This window comes from Sebastes fasciatus, chromosome 8 (genome assembly GCF_043250625.1).
Source record: "Sebastes fasciatus isolate fSebFas1 chromosome 8, fSebFas1.pri, whole genome shotgun sequence".
NCBI classification, from domain to species: Eukaryota; Metazoa; Chordata; class Actinopteri; order Perciformes; family Sebastidae; genus Sebastes; species Sebastes fasciatus.
The window spans coordinates 8,771,305-8,792,040 of record NC_133802.1 but is presented as its reverse complement, the minus strand read 5'-3'; the positions used below and the strand labels follow the sequence as shown (position 1 = coordinate 8,792,040).

At 42.9% G+C, this 20,736-nt stretch overlaps 1 protein-coding gene across 1 annotated transcript in view; it reads left to right on the top strand.

The window, feature by feature from the left end:
- The window catches only part of prkcz (protein kinase C, zeta), a 135,541-nt gene that overhangs the window by 6,559 nt on the left and 108,246 nt on the right, over positions 1-20,736 (top strand). The window contains exons 2-4 of the mRNA XM_074643133.1: positions 1,085-1,206; positions 3,102-3,191; positions 3,549-3,599. Of these exons, the coding sequence (XP_074499234.1) occupies positions 1,085-1,206; positions 3,102-3,191; positions 3,549-3,599 (263 nt within the window). The remainder of the gene's footprint in view (positions 1-1,084; positions 1,207-3,101; positions 3,192-3,548; positions 3,600-20,736) is intronic.

Here is a 20,736-nt window from a genome sequence, read left to right as displayed (position 1 = left end):
GTAAGCAGTCATGGAGGGAGGACAGATGAATGAGGTTATTGGTTTTGGCTGAGAAATAGATCTGTGTGTCATCAGCATATCAATGATACGACACGTCATGAAAGCAGCTGAACAAATGACCCACAAATGATGGCACACAAGGAGGCACACCCACAATTTCTTAAGCAGCTATGTACAGCGTGTTGAACCTTGACAACTCAGCTATATTCTAACGTTAACTTATAGCTATCCTTAGACTCCTTACATGCTCACTAATAACTTATTTAAAGAGTTGGGTCTCTGAGATTGACAGCGTTGCATTAAGAATAGATAGACTAACTTATCAGAGTTAACTTGAATTTATCAGTTTTGGACAAATTTATGAGGTATGGGGTATTTATCTTTCAGAAAAAGATGATAGCTTTATGACTCGAATGTAATGATAATGCATTATGTTAGAGGCACAAACTGGGGCTATTATTACCGCTATTAAATATGATAAACTTTCATATTCATTTAACATCTCTTTTCACAACCTGAGTAGTACAGTACCCCTATGACTAAACTGATCTTCCAAAATCAGTGGAGTGCCCCTTTAATTTTGTTAATTTGTCCAAATTCTGGGGTGACAAAATTGAACACCTGCGTAATCTGTTCTGATTGTGCCAGTTAAACATCGGTGCAAGCTGGTAAACAGCTGAGACTGACCTGAGCCAACACATACAACAGATATGCCCAGTGAATCACATTGCTCTGCAGTCAGTGAGTCATTAACTCTGCCACTAACCCAGCCAACATTTTCCTCCATCCTTTACTCTGTCAATCGCGTTTGCACGTCCAAGTACTCTGTGAATTCCTTGCCAGATAGCCGCAAAACTAATCAACCGATAATTTAGGATTGAGCCTACAATATCAGACCACAGGGGAAGTCTACTTTAGATTCAGTAAGAGTGAATGAATTCCTCATTTTGCTATTGACCCAATCCTTGGAACCTCCTGAGGAATCTCTTGATCTCTTGTCCACTTACACAAAAGTGACTCAATCTTGACATTTTCTCTGTGTGTGTGTGTGTGTGTGTGTGTGTGTGTGGGTGCGTGCATTTAGGGACATGTTGATTGCAGACTTGGCAGCCACAGTAACCTTTGTGGAGTTGCGGGAGGAGGTGAGAACAATGTGCAGCGTTGCCAAGCAGCAGCCCATCACACTCAAGTGGATCGATGATGAAGGTGGGTGTGCCTCACGGCAGGGTTTCCGTTGTGGTGCCGCTCCACGTGTCCTGGAAGATTTCAGTGTCCCGTATAAATAGAAGAAATTGTGGTCGAGACCGAGAGAGAGCGAGGCAGGAGAGAGAGAGACGTGCAGTGTGTGTACAGTTTATTTGTTGGTGAGTTGAAGAGGGTTAGCCCCAAAGTTAGCGATAACTCTTCGGCCAAGGCTCACATAGACACGTGGACTGACCTCTAAGGTGGACCAGCTATTCTCATATTAGTGACAAGCCGCTCCTCCGAGTTTTGCTCAGCACCAATATGTCGGACTTCAACAAACGGTAATCACTGGCTAACAGAAAACCCTGCCTCACGGTCAAATACTCGACATCGGTCTGCGTGCTCTGTCTTGTCCTGAATGAACCTGTGTCCTTTTTATTCTACTGCTAAAAACTCTGGCTCAAAAATACAGCATGGTGGCCAGAAAGTCCAACAAGTCATCACTGCCATATCACACTGCACACTGGGATGACTTGAAATGCTCGTATCCAGCTGTTCACACTCTAAAAATGTGCTTCCATGAACAACAATGTCTGATGCGCTATGAATACCTGCAGTCAAATAGGGATGCTTATTTCTTCTCCTTTTTTTTATAGAAATATCTTAATTTGTTTAGAAATTCAAGTGACTGACACTCAGCATGAAGAAAGACCTTTAAAGTTACATCTAATCCTGTCTGCTCACTCCTCCCTTTCCAAGTCTGCGGTAACGTGAGCCGCAGAGTTGAAAACCGTGGTACCGCCAGCCGGCGTCTGACTTAAGTTGCTACTAAAGTAGTGTTATTATGGTAAATATGGCCTCTGAGCGAGGCCAGTGGCGTTACCACGGTTTTGCACTTTGCGGCTCATGTTACCGTAGTCTTGGAATGGGAGGAGTGAGCAGACGGGTACCCAGCTGGTTGCAATCTGCAACTACATCATTAGATGCTGCCAAATCCTGCACACTGACCCTTTAAGTTATTGTATTCACAACACATTATGTAGTGCATTACCTCCAATGCTGCTGCTGGTATATGTTCTGTGTACAAATCAACACCTAGCAATCCAAAGTTGGGACTGAACGCCTTTGGTTTCGTGAAGGGCTGTAAACATTTAGCCTGACAGAACCAGCGGGCAACTCCGGGGTCTGAAAAGTGAAGCCAATGCGGAAGTTCCTTAAACTTGCATTCCTTTTAATAGCCATCAGGGGACAACTCCTCTGGTTGCAAAAATAAGTCTGATTGTATAGAAGTCTATGAGAAAATGACCCTACTTCTCACTTGATTTATTACCTCAGTAAACATCGTAAACATGAGTTTATGGTCTCAATCACTAGTTTCAAGTCTTCTTCAATACAGCATGATGTTCATTTAGTAAATTATGGTCCCATTTAGAGTCAAATAGACCATAAAGCAGGGGATGCTTTAGGGCGTGGCTACCTTGTGATTGACAGGTCACTACCAAGGCGTTGTCCGTGTTGTCATCTTAGAACTTTAACCCTTTCACAGTGTGTTTTCAGTTCATGAAAGTTAATTGTAAAATTTTTGGTCGCCTAAATTATCTTATTCAGCGTTCGGTTTTACTTAGCTCCACCCTCTCGTGTTACTTCTGGTTGTAAAAGACCAAAATGGCGACGGCTAAAATTACGAACTCGAGGCTTCAAAACAGCAGTCCACAAACCGATGGGTGACGTCACGTGACTACGTCCACTTCTTATATAGTCTATGTACAGAACATGTTCATACAAAGTGGTAGAATCAGATGATTATATTATTATTATTACAGTTATGTATATATTGAGTTTGTGTGTGTGTGTGTGTGTGTGTGTGTGTGTGTGTGTGTGTGTGTGTGTGTGTGTGTGTATGTGTGTGTGTGTAGGGGACCCTTGTACCATCTCTTCCCAGATGGAGCTGGAGGAGGCATTTCGTATTTACAATCGAACCAGGAGGTCTGGACTACTACTGCATGGTGAGTTAGCTCCTACTTTTAATTTAATTTCATCATTATTAATGTACCGTAATAACTATTTAGCTATTTGCCACAATGTGTTAAAACACCACAGAAAAGTGCGTAACTTAGCAAACATTTAAGAAATGAAAAGGCACACAAACAATTCCATTTATTTATGGATTTCCTTGAGTGCTGATTTTTCCATTAATAATAATTCACGGTGTTCATCTAGATTGCATATGGGTGAGGGTTAGGGTTTCCATTTCCATGACCTGTGCATATTTTTCTCACCCCTCTGCTTGGCAACAGGAGCAGAAAAACAGCAGATTGAAAGAATTGATTGAATTGTTTCCTTTAATTTTCTGTCTTTTGCAGTCTTCCCCAGTATCCCGGAGCGGCCTGGCATGCCCTGCCCTGGAGAGGACAGTGAGTAAATCAGTTCTGCTTACTCTCTCTGTACCCCTCTAGGACTCCCAATGGCACTGTTAAACTAGGTTAAGCATCTACAGTATGTACCTGGCACCTGGCTTTGGTGTAAGTACAAAGTGCAGGCGGCTGAGAGCTCTCTTTGGACTCGTCTGATAGACTACAGACCCTCTGCAGCTCTAGAAGACTCAATTGTAAATTTCTTTCGTCTCAGTACCAACCCTGAGTCAGCCATGATTCAGACTTAACACTGGTCAGTTTTACAGCTAGATCATGCAGTTTTGCAGCCAGAGTTGTATTCCAGCCAAACGTCAAAAAGTCAGTAAAATTGAGAGTTTACAGTTTTCCAACTAGTAAAACGAGGGGTAAAAACTAAGCAGCTTTGAAGACAGTCAACAACGGAGGGCCTTCTGCTTGTTCAAATCTACACACACACATACAATTTCTCTTTTGTACTCAAAACATTGACTATATTTCAGTGTTTTAACCCCCAGGCCAGGGCGGCTGAAGCTGAAATACCAATTTTAACAAATGCTTTTGCTTAATTATCAGTTAGTCCCTCTAGCTCAGGGGTGTCAAACTCATTTTAGTTCAGGCGCCACATACAGTCCAGTTTGATCTCAATTGGACCGGACCTGTCAAACCATGCATAGTAACCTATAAATAACAACACCTTCAAATTTCTCCTTCCTGTTAGTGAAAAGAAGTGCAAGTACATTCTGAAAATGTTCACAATTAATGAACAATCCATTTACAAAAGAGATGATGAGATGTGTCGCTGACTTCTTATCTTCTCAGTTTTCCTGCCAAGTTCTTGTATTTTCCGCCGTGAGTCTGATAGTGGCCCCAAATATTATATAACTTGAGCACTGAAAGGTGCTGTGAACACACCAAGCACACTGGCTTCCCATTTACCTCTGTAAAGACATAGGATCTGGTCCATTTTCTTGGAAAACCCAACAAACTGTGTCCATTTTTTCCTTTTTAGACAAAGATATTTTCCACCGGCGGCTCCTGCATGAACAGTCGCTTGACAGTGTCACGTAGCTTGGGCGCTACTAGGACAGCGCGACCCCCAAATAGGAATAGCAGTGCGTGTTATTATAAAATTGGAATTAATGACTTCCCTGCAATTTTTACACTTTTCAAAGTCATCCAGTGGGCCTTAATGGACCCTTTAGCGGGCCGGTTCTGGCCCCCGGGCCGTATGTTTGACACCCCTGCTATTTATCCATCCATCCATCCCAGCACACTGGACAAGAGGCTTGTAACATGCTGAGCAGGCCACCAGTTCATCGCAGGGCTAATACAGTATATAGCCTATTTCCACCACAGAAACTATTGTTGTGCTGTTTATTCATGGCGAGCTCTATGTGAAAAAGCCTAAAAATTGTTCTTAAACTTGAATATCCTTTAGGTTATATAGATAGAAATGTGACACTGTGGTCACTGCTGCTCTGCCCCGTGTCTCCCATGTACTCCCATGTTGTTTGCTGCGCTCCCTCCCTGTCTATTTGCTGTGACAGCATGTTTCAGCAGCTTGTGGACTGCACTCCTGTGTGTGTGTGTGTGTCCGATGGGACGGGAGTCCTGTGCTTTTGTGCTGTAGCAGACTACCGGTTTACTGTGTGAAGAGCAGAGTGTCATTCTGTAGGTAGGTAATGAAGGATACACACAGTCTCTCTCTCTCTCACACACACACACACACACCAAGTTATGTGTTGTGTAAAGCTTTGCTTGTTGTGCTCTGTGGATGATATATACTGTAATATTGTACATGTGACATTGTGGCTTCCGGCTGTGTTTTCTCATTTGCTTGCTGTTGATGAACATGAGGAGGGAAGGATAGAGCTGTTTTCAGAGAGGAGGAGAAGGGAAGAAAGAATGAGGATGAGCAGAGGAGGGAGGGACACACTGTGTGTCTGTGCTTTTCAAGGCTAACTCTGTACAGATATCTCCTGATAAAATAGGCAGTAGCTAATGCTTTGTGAACATATTGAAACATTAAAGGGTCAGTTCACCAAAAACATATTAACCATTTCCAATTTCCATTTGTGGAATCTTACCATGCAGATCGTTTTGCTTTTCATTGATGTGATTTTTAATCACTGAGACTTTCTACTACCTCATTACAGTGGAGGTGAACAGCATTTGGTCTTTGGTTAAATATACTACAGTATAACAGGACTGTGGTTTGGAAAAGGATTCTGCTGTTGAATATTTGTCATTTCTCTTATTATTATTATTATTATTAATTATTGATATTCAAAATGAGTGAAAGGGCATGCTATACACCATGATAAGAAAACAAAACAAAGCTGGAAGCAGTTGAGTTGTGACAGTGTAAAAAATGTCAAACCTGTTTGATATTAAGTCACAACACCGGACCGGACCAGTATACCGAATTTTACCACTAGGTTTCGCACTTGACTCAGCAGCTGCTTGTCACAAAATGAGAATAGCTAGTCCACCTTAAGTGAGCCTGTGTCAAAGTTGTGGTTAACTTCCGGGGCTAACACACTTCACTTCAATCGGCAGGTGGCAAGCAAGACTCTGGAACTTGGCTTGGGTCTTGAGGAGTTGTAGCATTTATTCACTGACAGTCTAAACTGTACACACACTGCGCTGCTACGCTCACAGCTATAACGTTACTGCTAATTTCATACTCACCGTCAGTCACTCCTTCTCTTTCTCCGTCTCTCGACCACACACTTGTTAACGTTACGGGCCACCGGGCTTGCAATACACTGACCGACAGAAGCCTGTCGTCACCCCAACAAACACATGAACTTTCTAGTAAAAACACAACGTACACAGTGCCTTACCCCCTTCCACCTCTACCGAAATGTGATCTCCTTCATGTTGCTGGTGTTATGTCGAAGTCACCGGTATCGGTGAAACCGGAGGGTGGGTGCTACGCTTCTGCAATGACATGACGTTATCACTGCCGTATATTAGAGCAGTGCAGCGCGGCGGCCGTGAGCCAGCCAGTGCTCACATGCACGAACATGCATTAAAAGGCACGTGTCAACAAAGCACGGGGAAGCTCGGATTACAACACACGCAGAGGGAGAGCTACTTCATTCTCTGCTCAGGTAGACATTATTCCTCTATATCTTTACATAGACAATAGTTGTTTGCTGCTATATTTATGCTCTGGATATCATATAGAGAACCTTTAGTAATGTTCACACAGGTTCTGATGTGTGTGCCAAATTTTGTGAGTTGTCAAGTTTAACAAGGGTGCGTATGAAGGCTAAAAGTGATTAGGGGGGGCGCTATTAAGCTGACGTGCCACGCCCACGCCAATGCCCAAGTGCTATGTCAAATCAAAATATTTACTAGTTTGAAGACAGGTGCAAAGTCTCTTGAGTTGTTGAGCATCTTTAAAGGCCTCAAACATGTTTAGAAAGTTCAAATTAATGCACACAATCCAACATGGCTGACTTCCTTTTCAGCAACTTCCTGTTTTTAAAAAAATATGTTCAGAATGACCAATGGTGCCATTCAGGCCTTTCTGATAGTCCCATATGTTTTTGGTAAATTTATGTTACCAAAATAAATAAATATTGAATTGTTAAATATTTTTTTATTGATTTAAAATCTATGCTTTAGAAGGTAGAGCTGACAACAATAGACAATGCTCCCCTTGAAAGCAGCTTGCTTCTGGATTTTTTTTTTTTCCAGCCTTGAAGCGTGTGTCTGTGTGTGCGTGTGTGTGTGTGTGTGTGTGTGTGTGTGTGTGTGAAGAGTGAACAGACCCCCCTCTGTGGAGAGAGAACGATGGAGGGTGGGAGGAGGTTTTGAAATCCTGGATGATGCGCTCAGTGCAGGCTGCCCTGCCTTGCACCGGATTCTCTGGCAGAACCCCCAGCCCCCCCCGCACCTCCCACCAACCACCAAGGACCGCCCATCCACCCACAGCCCCACCCTCCTCTTCCCCCTCCCACTGCCACCACTTTTTCCCAGCATCCCCCTCTCTTTCTCTCAGCTGTGTGGCACCGCTGTCTCTCCAGGGAGGAGCCTACAGTGCTGCTGCATCACACAGACACAGAGGCGGGCGAGGGACACAGTGTGAAAGTGAAAGACAAGGAGAGAGAGAGAGAGAGAGAGGGAGAGAGGGAGGGGGGCGGGGGGAGCATTGTACTGTGCAGATATCAGCTCTTAATATACAAGGCAGGCACTGCATTTTTTCCCCCTTTAATCTTCTATTTTTGGCTCAGCCTGCCACGCCAAAAAAGACGTGATACGACTTCATCGAGGATACCAAGTCCTAGAAGAAGAGAGGGGAAACAGACAGAGGGAGAATTAAACAGCCTTGAGAAAAGCAAAGCGACTCCATCAGCTGTGAGGAGAGAGAGAGAGAGAGAGGGGGGAAGAAAGGGCGAGTGGGAAATAATTAAATAAATCCTAGGGAGGAGAGAGAAAGAGGGAGGGATCATCAGAGAGAGGAAGAGGAGGGGATGTAGCGGTGTGCATCCTTGCCGGCTCACCACACATACACACATACACATACACACACACATACACACATGCACACTTAGCCTGGATAATGTGCTGAAAGAGGTGGAGAGAAAGGAAGAAGGCAAAACCGGTGAGCTATCTACCTCTGCATCCTTCCATCCATCCATTTATCCATCCTTCCATCTATCCATCCATTCATCCATCCATCCAGCCATCAATCCATCTTTTCATCAATCTGTCTGTGTTTCCACGCCAAACCCAGAGACAATGGATTTGGACGAGCGTGTCCTTGCTTGGATGCTTGCTCGTGTGCATGCGTGTGGGAGATCTGCCTATCTGCCTTCATGATTAGAATGTGTGATTGATTCATGTCGTGTCACGCATTGCAGGCAGGTCTTGTGTGCATGCAACCTGCTAGCTGTGCTAGCTGTGGTGGCTAGTGCCTGTGCCTGGCTGGCATCCTTCACTGTATTTGTAGCCCTTGGAAAGGCTGTAGGTTTGGCAGTCCACTCAGAGGCTGCACCTGCTGACAAGTGAGACATGGTGTTGGTGTGTATATCTGTGTGTACAGGTTGCGTTGTTATGGCGGTGTATGATTTAACCATTATATCAGGTCTTCAATTCAGATGTGTGTTGTATTGAGTGGAGTGACATCCTCCTCTGATATAATGGCTGTGATGCAGGTTGATTGCACAATAGAACCCAGTTCCACTGTTTGTATTGGAATCCTTTAGCCTGAATTGACTCTAATGGTCTAATTGCTGTTTCAGAAGCTTATTCAACCTGACAACAATGCATTTCTGTCAGAGGACTCTTTTTTTTTTTTTTTTAAATGTTTCTACTATGATAGTTTAAAGATTGAAAATTGTGACAAAATGTTGGCAATGGCAATTGACCTTCAAAAACCTCTTGATGCACCTTAACTTGCACACGCGACAGCAAACCAAAATGTCTCTCCATCTCTGTCAGTCAGGCTATATATATATATATATATACTGTATATACTGTATATGTGTGTGTGTGTGTTTGTGTGGAGAGGTTCCAGAGGATTGCTTATCTGGTAGCGGTGGTCATTGCTACAGAGGAGAGGCTCAAAGAACAAAGAGTACAAAAAACACAAACCAAAGTGTTGTTTTCCTCTCTCTTTTCTTCCCTCCATATCTAAGAGAGAGAAAAGGAAGTCTCGCGCATTTGTGTATGTGTTTTGATTTAAATCTTACACACCAAAATATATTTATTTTTCATGGTTAGTACCACTCAGTCGGTGAAAACAACGGTATAATGTCATCTGTGGTTCAGGAGGAGCTTTGTAAAAACTGTGAGAAAATAACCCCTGTGATGTCACCAGGATTATTTCATCTTGGGTTTAGGAACACCATAATTTTTTAACAGCGATCTTGTGTGTGTTACAAAGTTTGAAAGACCTGGGTGTTAACCAGAAACGGAAGGGTTTAGGGACACTAAGAAGTTGCATTATGGGAAATGTAGGATTCAATGTTTTTGGAGTTTGACCCATATAGGGACAAAGAGTCAGGATACTTTCGCCTCTAATGCATCCATTTTGACCACTCTTTCTTTTAATTCTCCCAACTTTATGGAAGTGTAATACTAAATTGCATGGGGACACTTTAGTGTTTTTTTTTGCAGGTTCTATGATAATGACAAAGACTATTAAACCCCATATTTGTGTAGAGGGCCTGAAGCTTTATTTGAGCAGTTAGTGTTTTGAATTTGCTGCAGCTCTGATTTACCTCTTTGAGCAGTAACTGTGACTGAGTCTCCCAGAATATTGTAGTATTTAGAGCCATCAGAGACATTTGGCTCATTTTAGCTGATTTCTGTTTGGAGGGGAGTTCCTCTTGCTCTTTATTATGCCCATGTCACATTTATATGGCACTCAACTAGTTCCACATTTTTCTACGTAGAAACTTTATTTCAACATCAAAACTTTCTGCTCAATTGAACAGTTGCGCTATTACTTCTAGTATTCATACTTTTCATACTTTCCGAAATCTTAAACTTGCTCTCATTCCCACAATTTGAACTTTTCATACATAATTTTGAGCCTGAAAGTGCAAAGGAGCAGCCGCATTGACTCCCATGGAAACGGAGACCATACATTTCTGGAGGAAAGCAGGCAGTGCCACATCTCTTAAACATTATCAGTATTATTCAACTTTTAAAGCCATCGAGCCAAACAATCCAGTTTAGCGTCAGCATTTCAACACCCAGTATTCACACTGCAATTTCCTCTGAAATTGCCTTCTCTAGGTTAGTTTTGTTTTGCTGGAACCAATCAGTAGCGAAGGGCGTATCAGTCATGCCGACTAGGAGCAGCTTAACGTTTTTCAGATTGACTGAAGAAATATGCCAATTTAAGTAATTATTTTCTGTAAATCCACTTAGTTACAACAACCCGATGCTGCTGGCTGCGTCCATCTCCTCCACGCTTTTCGTGGCCGTATTTCTGTATTTGACCATTTGAACAAATGGAAGATGTGTGTGGCGATTCAGGGGGTCCAGGCTAATTGTGCCAAACTGTGGGAAAAAACAAGATGTGATGAGATAATTAAAACACCAGACTGAGTGCTGATCCTTCAAGGCTCTCCCGTGATTTATTGTCTAGGTGACACTGTGTGTTGATGGACTGGTGGTGATGGCTCAGCACCTTTTGCTTTGAATGTTTTTTTTTCTTTTGTTGCATAAAGTGAGAAGGCATTTTAACATTCAACCTCGCTGTCATTGCCTTGCTCTTTGCAGCAGTGGTAGATGAATACAGAGCTGGAGTATTACATCTCAGAGGCTATATGTGGTTTGGGGGCATTAGGGGCTGTTTTTGAGCTGTGGCGGCTGTGCTCTGTGCAATCTGAGTCATCCTGTGTATTGATCCCTACGCTGTTTCCAACTATTTATGAGCCTGTGTAGGACGGTGGCCGTGTGTGTGTAACTGGTTTGAAAGATACTTTCCTGTGTGTACGTTTTGCTGAGTGGACACTGACCTATAAATAGCACTCTATGGATAATGCTCGGTCGAACGGCTCAGTCTGCAATGCAGTCCATAATGATACATCTGCTCTCATTTCCTTTTTGCTAGTTGATTTCTATCACTGCATATCAGCAGATGCAGCTCTCTTCTAGGTTTTCTTCTGTACGGGTAAGAGGGCCCATTGGGACTGCATTATGGAGCTCCAGTCAGCCTGTAAGTTGTTAAACTGGTTAACTGGAGACCACCAGACTCAGTGGACTGCTGCCGGCAATGTCTGGCTGACTGTGGAACAGCGAACCTTTCACGATACACGTGCCAGCATGAGTCACTAAACTAAAGATCTGCTTTCCTCACATTTGGTTATTCTGTCGCCACACTGCTCTTAGCACCTGCCCAATACCATTACACATCACATATATCCTGTCCCATCATCACAGCACGTACACATGAGTGTAAAAGGATAGCACAGGCCAAAATGGTTCTGTATTTGTCACGGTTGGCATTTGTTACTTAATACATAACCGTGGTGGAAAAAGTTGTTGACAAATGCCCTGGAAGACAAAGCATTCTCACCAACTGAGACAAGCAAGAGAGAGGGTTTTCCAACCTAGAATTAGTGAATACATCAGATAACAGTGCCAGCCTCAGGGGATTCATCTTAAAGCTGAAACAGTTTACAATTAGTGATGAGGGGGGTTATAGTGCTTCTGTAGTTAATTCAAGAAACCAAGCCACAAATACGCAATGATTGGCTTGGCTTGGAACCAGAGATGGGGAGGCTACATTCAAAATCTAATGCCAGTGTACTCATTACTTCCTTTAAGTCGTAGCCGCTGATGTAATCCTCTGGTATACCTCAACTCAGAAATATAATGAGATGGCTTCTGTCAGTTGAGGATTCATTTACTTCAACGACACCACAAAATAAAATGTGAACTCTTTTTTTTTTTTCTCTACACAGGATGCATTTTTCTCACAGTCTTCTTATCTAAAACTATCAGTACCATTTTTCATGTAATATAGGATCGGGCAACATGCAAAAGTTTTCCAACCGGCCACCGTCAGCCAACAACCGGCGATTGTGAATATATTCGCGCAGAAAATATTTGTGTAATATTATCATACGATCTGCGCACCGAGCTCTGATTGGTCAGTAGGCGGTGCTTTTATATGAGTTGATCTCTTATCTGAAATCCGGAGCAGGTTAGGTGTTCAGCATAAGCTACCATGACGATCTACCCCGGTAAGAAGTGAACCACCGTCGTAGGACAGAAAACCCTGAAGGGTTAACCCTGAAGTTACCTCGCTAACCCCAAACCCTGCTTCGTAGTACAGGCCCCCCGGTGAGTGCACGGCTTCAGAAAAAAGACAAATCCTTCTGGCAGCAGAATCTGAAGTCAGACAATGCTCCCTTTTTTCAGTTGTATCAGAAAAGCAGTAAACACAGAGAAGTCAGAGGAGCCTTGAAGGGGGAACATAAAAACACCCCTGGCCCCCCGTGATAATGAATAATTCTTCTTCCTTTCATAGTCCCTGCACTCATCTACTCGCTCTCTCTGTTCAAGCAAACAGGTGGCTTTTTGATGCCGTCTTGGGTGGCAGTTACACACTTAAGGCTGTTCATTTTGACTGCCTTTTCTTGTCTTTATTGTCTGACACACACACACACAGATTCAGTATGGGATCTATGGTGTCAGAGCCAAAAGTGTACACTAGTTTCTTAGAAATCAAGAGAGAGGGCCAAAGAAAGGCTGTGCTTATTTAGCTTCCACCTGCCATTGGTGACGCAATAGCTGGGTAGAGTTAAACCTCATGGTGGAAAGTTGCCTCTTCTAAATTAGGGGTGTATACCAGACAATTACCAAAAAACAAAACCCCCTATTTGTAATCTAAACGATAAAACCAGCCAGCCAATTTTCAGTGGTAATACAACAAGACACTCAACTTGCTCGCCCCCACCTCAACACGTCTCTTCACGGCAATTCACAACCTCGGGTCAAGAAGGAAATTCCAAGCTCCAGGATTTGAAATGTCACTATAAAACCAACAGGGGACATCACTGACTCTATGTCCAACTTTTTCTACAGTTTGTGACCAAGTTAAAAAAATTCACTGCATACTAGGTAACCTGTTCAGTCCACTGGGAGCCAAGGTGGCGCCCACTGACAGTTATGTGCAGTCACCTCAAAGAATCCTAAAAACTATATCTTTAATTTAAGCGCTAGACATTATAAAAATAAGTTTCCCACCACCAATGTGGCTTTTGTGTAGGTGGGTACAGATAAAGCCTAGATATTTTTGGGATTAAAGTTACCAATAGTTGTTTTTCCTGATATTTAATTCAAGTCTTTTGCTCAGGATCATTGGCGTTGAAACCATCTTGAAACAATGGGACACTAAAACAGAATAGAATCAATTGAAGTTAATGTTGTCTTATAGACAACATTCAACAAACTGCATCACATCAGAGCAGCAGTGCAGCATTTATTCATTGTTGCATGTAGCACATAAAGTGGGACCAGTACATCAGCTGCATCTGTAACAATAGTGTTATGTAATGCACTAGCAAGAATTAATCGCTGCACTGAAACTGCGGTCAACCCCCTGAGGATGAAAATACAACAGGTTTCCAACAACAAAAACACAGTGCAAACTATAGCAGCTTCCGGGCAAAAACAGCTGCCTTGTTTAGGGGAATGATGTCACACAGCTTCCTAGCTTAACACCTCATGGTCTGTTAAATGGTACCCGTCCATTATCCAGCATCTACAGCTACAGTGTGATCTGCGGTGCCACGGGCAGCGCTGAGCCAAAGACTAATCATTTCCCCTGTGATGTTAAAGGAGAAGTCTGTTATTTGTTGTTTATGGTAGGATATTGATCACGGCTAGCAACATTATGAGACATAAGTAACAAGGGTGACAACTGAGAGAAATTTATCCTAAACACTTGATCACCATTGAGAGCTATTGCGTGTGTATCTTGCGTTGCTGGGCCCATTTAATCTGTGGTAGAGTTGAAGTTGAGGCAACAACTCAACAGATACTAGATACCTTGCTGTAACGTTGGACAGGCAGACACCGGACCAAGGCTGAACGACGTACAATTTATTTATTATGTACTAATTTATTACAAGCATACCTCAGTCTTAATGACCTCCCAACCTTTTCCTTCAGCTTCACCAAGTAAATTTGTTTAAGCAATGTGCCATTAAGTTTAGTGAGCACATTTACACTACAACCCCTTTTGATTTGATTGACGCCACTGCCGTTTTAGTCCCAGTTAGGCTTGTAATGGCAATTTTCATATCTGCAGTTTAACACTGTACCTTTAGATAATCTCAGGGCCTCACATGTTCATCTTCGTCACCATAGGACAGTGACCTGACATTTTAGGTCTCTGTAACTGCAAACAACAGATTGCTGGAATACTTGTTATGTCTTGTGATGCTCTGTTGTCTGCTGTGTGCTGACACATTGATACACTTTCTATCCTTCTCTTCTTTTCTTCTTTGCACTTATCTTCGTGTTATGCTTTAAATGTATAAATACTGACTACTCTTTGTATTCGGGGCTCACTTGCCACAGTCCACAACAGGTGGCTGTGCTCGTGAGTCCATCTGCAGTCCATCTGCAGATGTTTTAGTTATTAATGTATCCCTTTTTATTAAATTCACTTAAAGACAAGTTGTTACGTTGGTTTGTGTCTTGTTTTAACAGAAAACTGCCACCACAGGCTCTAGGAATATCCAAACACTTTTGTTATTCTGGGGTGTACTGAACCTTGTAGCCTCCACCGGCTTTATAGAAACCATTGATATTTATTGGACACAGTGGCCAGTGGTGGAAGACGCATTCAGATTATTACTAAGTAAAAATAGCATTACCACACAAGAAAGGTACTCCATTGCAAGTAAAAGTCCTGAATTTCAAAACAGTCTTATCAGCTAAATCCAACAGAAATTCAACTGCTACAGCATACCGTACATACAGTATCTTCTCTGCAAATCACTTGTCCTGTGTTCTCCTTTGAGAAAAAATCTGAAACCAAAATGGAGAAATTTACGTTTATATATTTTTTTTACCAGTAATTTGACGGATTACCGTTCCGGTATCTGTCTTCGTAGATGTAGACCTTATTTCGAACCAGCCAATAGAACCTTGCTTACAGCAGTAACGGCAGTGTTCTATCATAGAGCAGTGATGACAGTCACACTGAGCCAGACAGCAGCCTGCTACACAACACAAGAGCAGAGACTCTAAACAATTAGCTTTCCTGCTTTCCTTTTTATCTAACTTAAAAACACAAACACACATCTTGTGCTGCACCTTGGCTTGCTGAATGAGTGACTAAACAAACATTCGCCGGTGAAAGGGGCACTACTAACCACCGGGCCTGTCCGTCCCTGTGGATGATGGATTTCTCCTGTGTCGTCACCTGGCCGCGTGCGATTGGCAATGTTTCTTGTTTTAGTCCAAAGCTCAAACCGCAGCAGCAGGGGGAAGCACAATGAGACAGCTGATCACTGTCAAGAAGCAAAGGCTGCTTCTCATCCTACAGCCAGTTCTCCTGAATGGGTGCCATGTCCTTCTCTCTGGCTCCATCGCTCTCAGGTTGTGTTGTAGTCAGAGGTTACTAGCACTTAACTCTTATTGCCATGATCGTCCTCACAGGCTTCCTCAGGGTCAGGCCTGTGATCCTCTTAGGCAGGAGCCTTCCTGCAGTGGAAAGTGTGAATCCACGTGGCTCTCTGCCAACTTGATGACTGAATTGGTCACTAGTAGCACCTGGAACAGTTCCGTCCAGCGTGGTTTCCTCCAGTACTACTCTTACAGTCTTTTACTACCACCCAGTCTCCCGGCCTGATCGTGCTGCTTTCACCTGTGTATAAATGGATCTTAGAGAGTTTGAGAGATTAATGCAATACTGTAGGTTAGCATTGTTTAAATCCATTTCCTCTCCACTCAAAGAGACTCTTGAACCGGGAAATGCCATCCCCATATCCATTTGCCTTCCCATAAGCACTTCAAATGGGGAAAAGCCTGTCTTTGGCTTTCCCCTTCCTTTTATGCTAAGTAGCACCAGGGGCAGAGCTTTAACCCAATTAAGCCCTGTTTCTTCACACACTTTATTCAATATGAGTTTGATAGTGCCATTCTCTCCTTCCACTGCCCACCCTGTGGGTGAAAGGCACAGTGTGTGCTCAAATCATTTTCCAGATATCCTGACATCTGCTGTATGGTGTGATTTACAAATCTTGTGAACATTGTCACATGTTAGTATCCTTTGTGTTCCCCCATCTGGGAACAATGTCTCTCAGACTTCTACATAGAGAATGAGTGCGGCACTTTTTAATGCCGTTGCTTTCAGATCAACCGGTGATTTGCAAACTTCGGCAATTGCTGCAAGGCAGTCATGCAGCTCACCATCTGCTTCTGTGGGTGAAAGAGTTGCTGTGGTTTAGTACATCAGCTGATAGTGATTTTTGGGAGAGAAAGTAACACATTATGGTAATGCATTATTCTTGCTGGAGTCAGGAGACTGGTCCGCTGTTCTGGGAGAATGGAAGTAACAGGGAACAAGGAACAAGTTAATTCAGGTTCTGCTATCCCAACAGGCCATGGGATGCTAACACTGCTAAGGCAGCTGCTGCTACTGCTTTCAAACAGTGAGGGAGGCCTGCTGCCACAGCATCTAATTTGGAAGAGAAATAAGCCACTGGTCTCAGATTTCCTCCATGTCTCTGTAACAAAACTGACATGAATCCACTTTTTTCTCACATACAGTCTGTGTGAATGGCTGGGTTGGGTCAGGCAGACCCAGAGTTGGGGCTGTTGTCAGTGCTTGTTTGAGTCTGGTGAAACTTTTCTGTCCAGAGTAAAGCGTCAGTGGGTCTCAGTCCATGGTCATGTGCCATACTCTGCAGAGGCCTCAGCATATTCAGGTACAGTAGCCGGTTATGCTGAGGAAAGCCATTATTTGTTTCTTTGTGAGAGGTTTTGGAATTATCAAAATGGCTTTGTTTCCCTGAGAGGACAGCTGTATCCCATTTTTAGAGATAAGATGGCCTAAAAACATTACTTTGCAGTTTCTTTAGACTAGCTTTGTGGCCTTGTGCTGCTTTATTGGAGCAGCACAATAGTGTCTCTCTCACAGGCCTGTTTGTTTTGGGAACACAGTAAAAGATCATCATCAACAAGTACCACATCACACGAAGGAGGAAATCCTTCCAAATTGTCATGCAGTACTGCTGAAAAGACTGCAGGGGACTCCACGCAACCCATTGGAATACGTGTAGACTTGTAAGATTGAAAACTGCCAATCTGGATGGACTGGGATACTTTTCGTCATGTCAGTCGCCCCCCTGTCCAGGTTTATACAGTTTTTCTGGACGTGCTCTATGATGTCTGGCAGTATACCCTCTACCAGACAGCATTTCTGTTGTTGTTGATAGGGGCTGTCATTTTCCATGTTGTCAGGTTGAGGCAGGCTACAGTGAACTTGGAAAATGACTGACAGCCTGAGATGGTAATCAGTCACATACACACTCCTAATTAGGGATTGACGGACATGTTTTTTTGATGGCCAATTCTGATACAGATTATTAATAATCAAGAAGACAGATAACCAATATTTGGAACCAATATACATTTGCAGTTGAAATGAAATTGTCAGTGTCAAAATTTTGAATAATACAAACTCCAACACAAAATGTCTTTAAGCATATGTTCAATACTGCAAAAGAGAACTTTTCATCATCATCTTTAAAAATAGGAGCCATTGCTCTGCCCAATTAGCTATTCCTACAGTTTTTTTATTTTTCTAAAAAACAATGTGTAGACTGATACAAAACGAATCCCTCTCGGTCATCACTTCTGACCCACTAGAAGTGCGTCTATATTCACAGAGACCCTGCAGCCCTCTGCCTGTATTTTCTCTTTTCTTCTTATTTTGCTGTGTTTGGGACGTTTTTGGTACATTGGCACCCTTTAGAGTCTATGATACAAAGCCACGGTATTTGATGACCAATGGGTTGTTGCATTGCTGTGTGTTTTTATGTGCTTCAGTGTTTCCCATGCTCTTCATCTCTCTCCTCTGCGGCTGCTATCGGTGTGTCCCCAACATGCACGTATACAGAGCAGACAGGCCACAGCGACAGGATGAAGTGTGTGCTTTGGCTGCATTCATTCAAAATCCGGCAATGCGGAACCTTGACGGATTTTGTGGGAAGGTGTGTGTAGTGACTTTTAACAACGAAATAACAATAAGCTGCTGAGGGGCGAACGGGAGAACTTGTTTGGACGCGTGCTCTAAAAACAAACCAATGTCCAGTGCGTGGTATAACGTTGTGATCAGTTGTATTTATTCACAGTTGCACATCTCACCATAGAATCATGCAGATATCTGTGTATTGTTCATCCCCTATTTCCATTCAGCAGAATCCAAGCCAATAAGTTACACACGGCACGGTCAAAAACTGTTTGGCTTCCCATGCACACACCTGATCCTCATCAGCTGAGAGCTAACCTATATGCACTTTCATATCAATGTTCCAACCTGTGGTCAATGCTAGAACTAAAAGCATACATTCAATCTCTGTTACCCACAGATAACAAAAACTACATTAAGGCTCCAACAGTGTGGTTGTGTTTATTTGTGCTTTAGTACATAACCGCAGTGAAAAACAATCTGAAAATAACGTTTTATTTCTCTAATTGACTGCTTCATTCATGCTAACGCCGCTCCCTCTCTTCATTCACATTCCAGCTCGCTTGACCACCGCTGCTCTCTCTCCCCGGCTTGTTAAGGTGTGGCCAACTTTGAATGCTGTGTGTTTACAAACAGCAGCTGACAATGCTACATCGCATACCTTTAATGTGACTGTCATGGAAGCCATCTCTATTTGCAGCGCCTAGTACAACAAGGTCTTAGTGTAATTCTATTCATTTGTCCAACATCAGTAGTCAGCCCTCTAGCGAGGTAACATACATACATACACCATACAGATATTATGCTCTCACCTTTTAAGTTCTTTTTCCCCTTGAGATGCTGAAGGAATCCCTGATTCGTTTCTCCAACAGGCAACCCCTTGTCATGCCCATAAGTTGATCACGATCCTCTTTAGGGAGAGGTTGGGCGCCGGGACCCAGTCTCCGGCTGTGCACAGTTGACCTGTGAAAAAGCCTTAAGGAAAACTCAGGTTAAACATCTCGGATGAGCCCCCAAGTTGTCGTGGCAAACAAAAAACCTCTTTCATCTAGTTAGGGTGAGATGAATAGTAATTAAATACTCTAACACAATATCTGTCTTTGTCTCTTATTTGAAAGGATAATTAATTGTTTGCAAACAAGAGCTTCCGTGTATGCACAAGCAGATGTACACTACAAGTACATTGCAGCTTATACTTGAATATTCTTTTTATTCAAACATTCTTTGTTACAAACAGGTGCATGCTTATCAACAATGTCAGAACACAAGCTACAGAACACCTCCGGTTCTGAGGTTCTGTTTCTCTTAACCCTCTCTTCTACTCTCTGTTCTTCTCTTTGTCGCTCTCTGCTCACTCACCTTTACATGCTAGCGGTCTTCACCTGGCAACAGTTTTCATGCACTTGATATGCAAATTGGATACCTTTACACAGACACATGGGGAGAAGCCTACTACTTCTCCAGGCTTTTATTCTTACATCAAATCATTGCAGTTTCACAACAGTCACTCTTAGGTTATACTTCATTATGCATATAATGCATTATGTTTTGGCAGCTACAAGCAGCAGATGAGCATTTAACACAACAATTTCCATAACAGGTGTAACATCGGCACTCTCTCGTTCCCACATCCTCTCGTTCTCTACGGTGTAACACCGGCACACTGGCAGCCTGCCAGCTGCTGTCCATCAAACACAGACAGGGACACGCCCCTCCAGCTGATGAGAGGAAAACAGATGGGATATTTCCTCAAAGACCTTTTTTCTTTCTTTTAATAAAAAAAACAACTATTAACAATACATTTACAAAACACGTTGACATTAACTCAGACTACAAAAAGGGATGACTAAATATGATTTTAGTTTTACTTTGAAAGAATTAAAAGTAACTAGTGTTCTGGTCGGGTGTGCGGGGGGAACTCCATCTGCATGTACTGCCCAGACTGTAGTGACTCGGAGCCGGCTGAAAACTGGCATAGTTTTTCTTCCAACACGTATTCAATGTAATTTCTAAGATAGCAAACAGACAACTTTATGGGTTTATGAGAGTTTAGCAGCTAAAGGGACAAAAGTTTTCAAAAAACATGCATCGGTTTAAAATATTGATGTGGACGCATTTTCAGCGTTCACGTCATCGATTATGCTGACTAATCGCGGCAGGCCGAGTTAATGTTAATTAATGTCTGGGAGGACAGATATTAGATTTGGTTGTCTGTGGACCATTCCCTAAGGAAAGTACTTGTTGTGGGCGAGCTGTTTTTGGCCTGTCCTTGGGATAATGTGGAGGCTCCAGTCCCTTTTTTTTCCCCTTGGAAGTTTGCTGTCTGTCCTTGAGCTGAGATGCACCTTATCCAGCTGCATACTGCTGGAAGATTCACAGAGAACCCTGTTTTAACTTAACTTCCAGGTCATGTCAGTAGGTTCATAGCGTGGATGTATTAAGGAAAAATGGCTCACTGAGCACATGTGCTGAAAACAT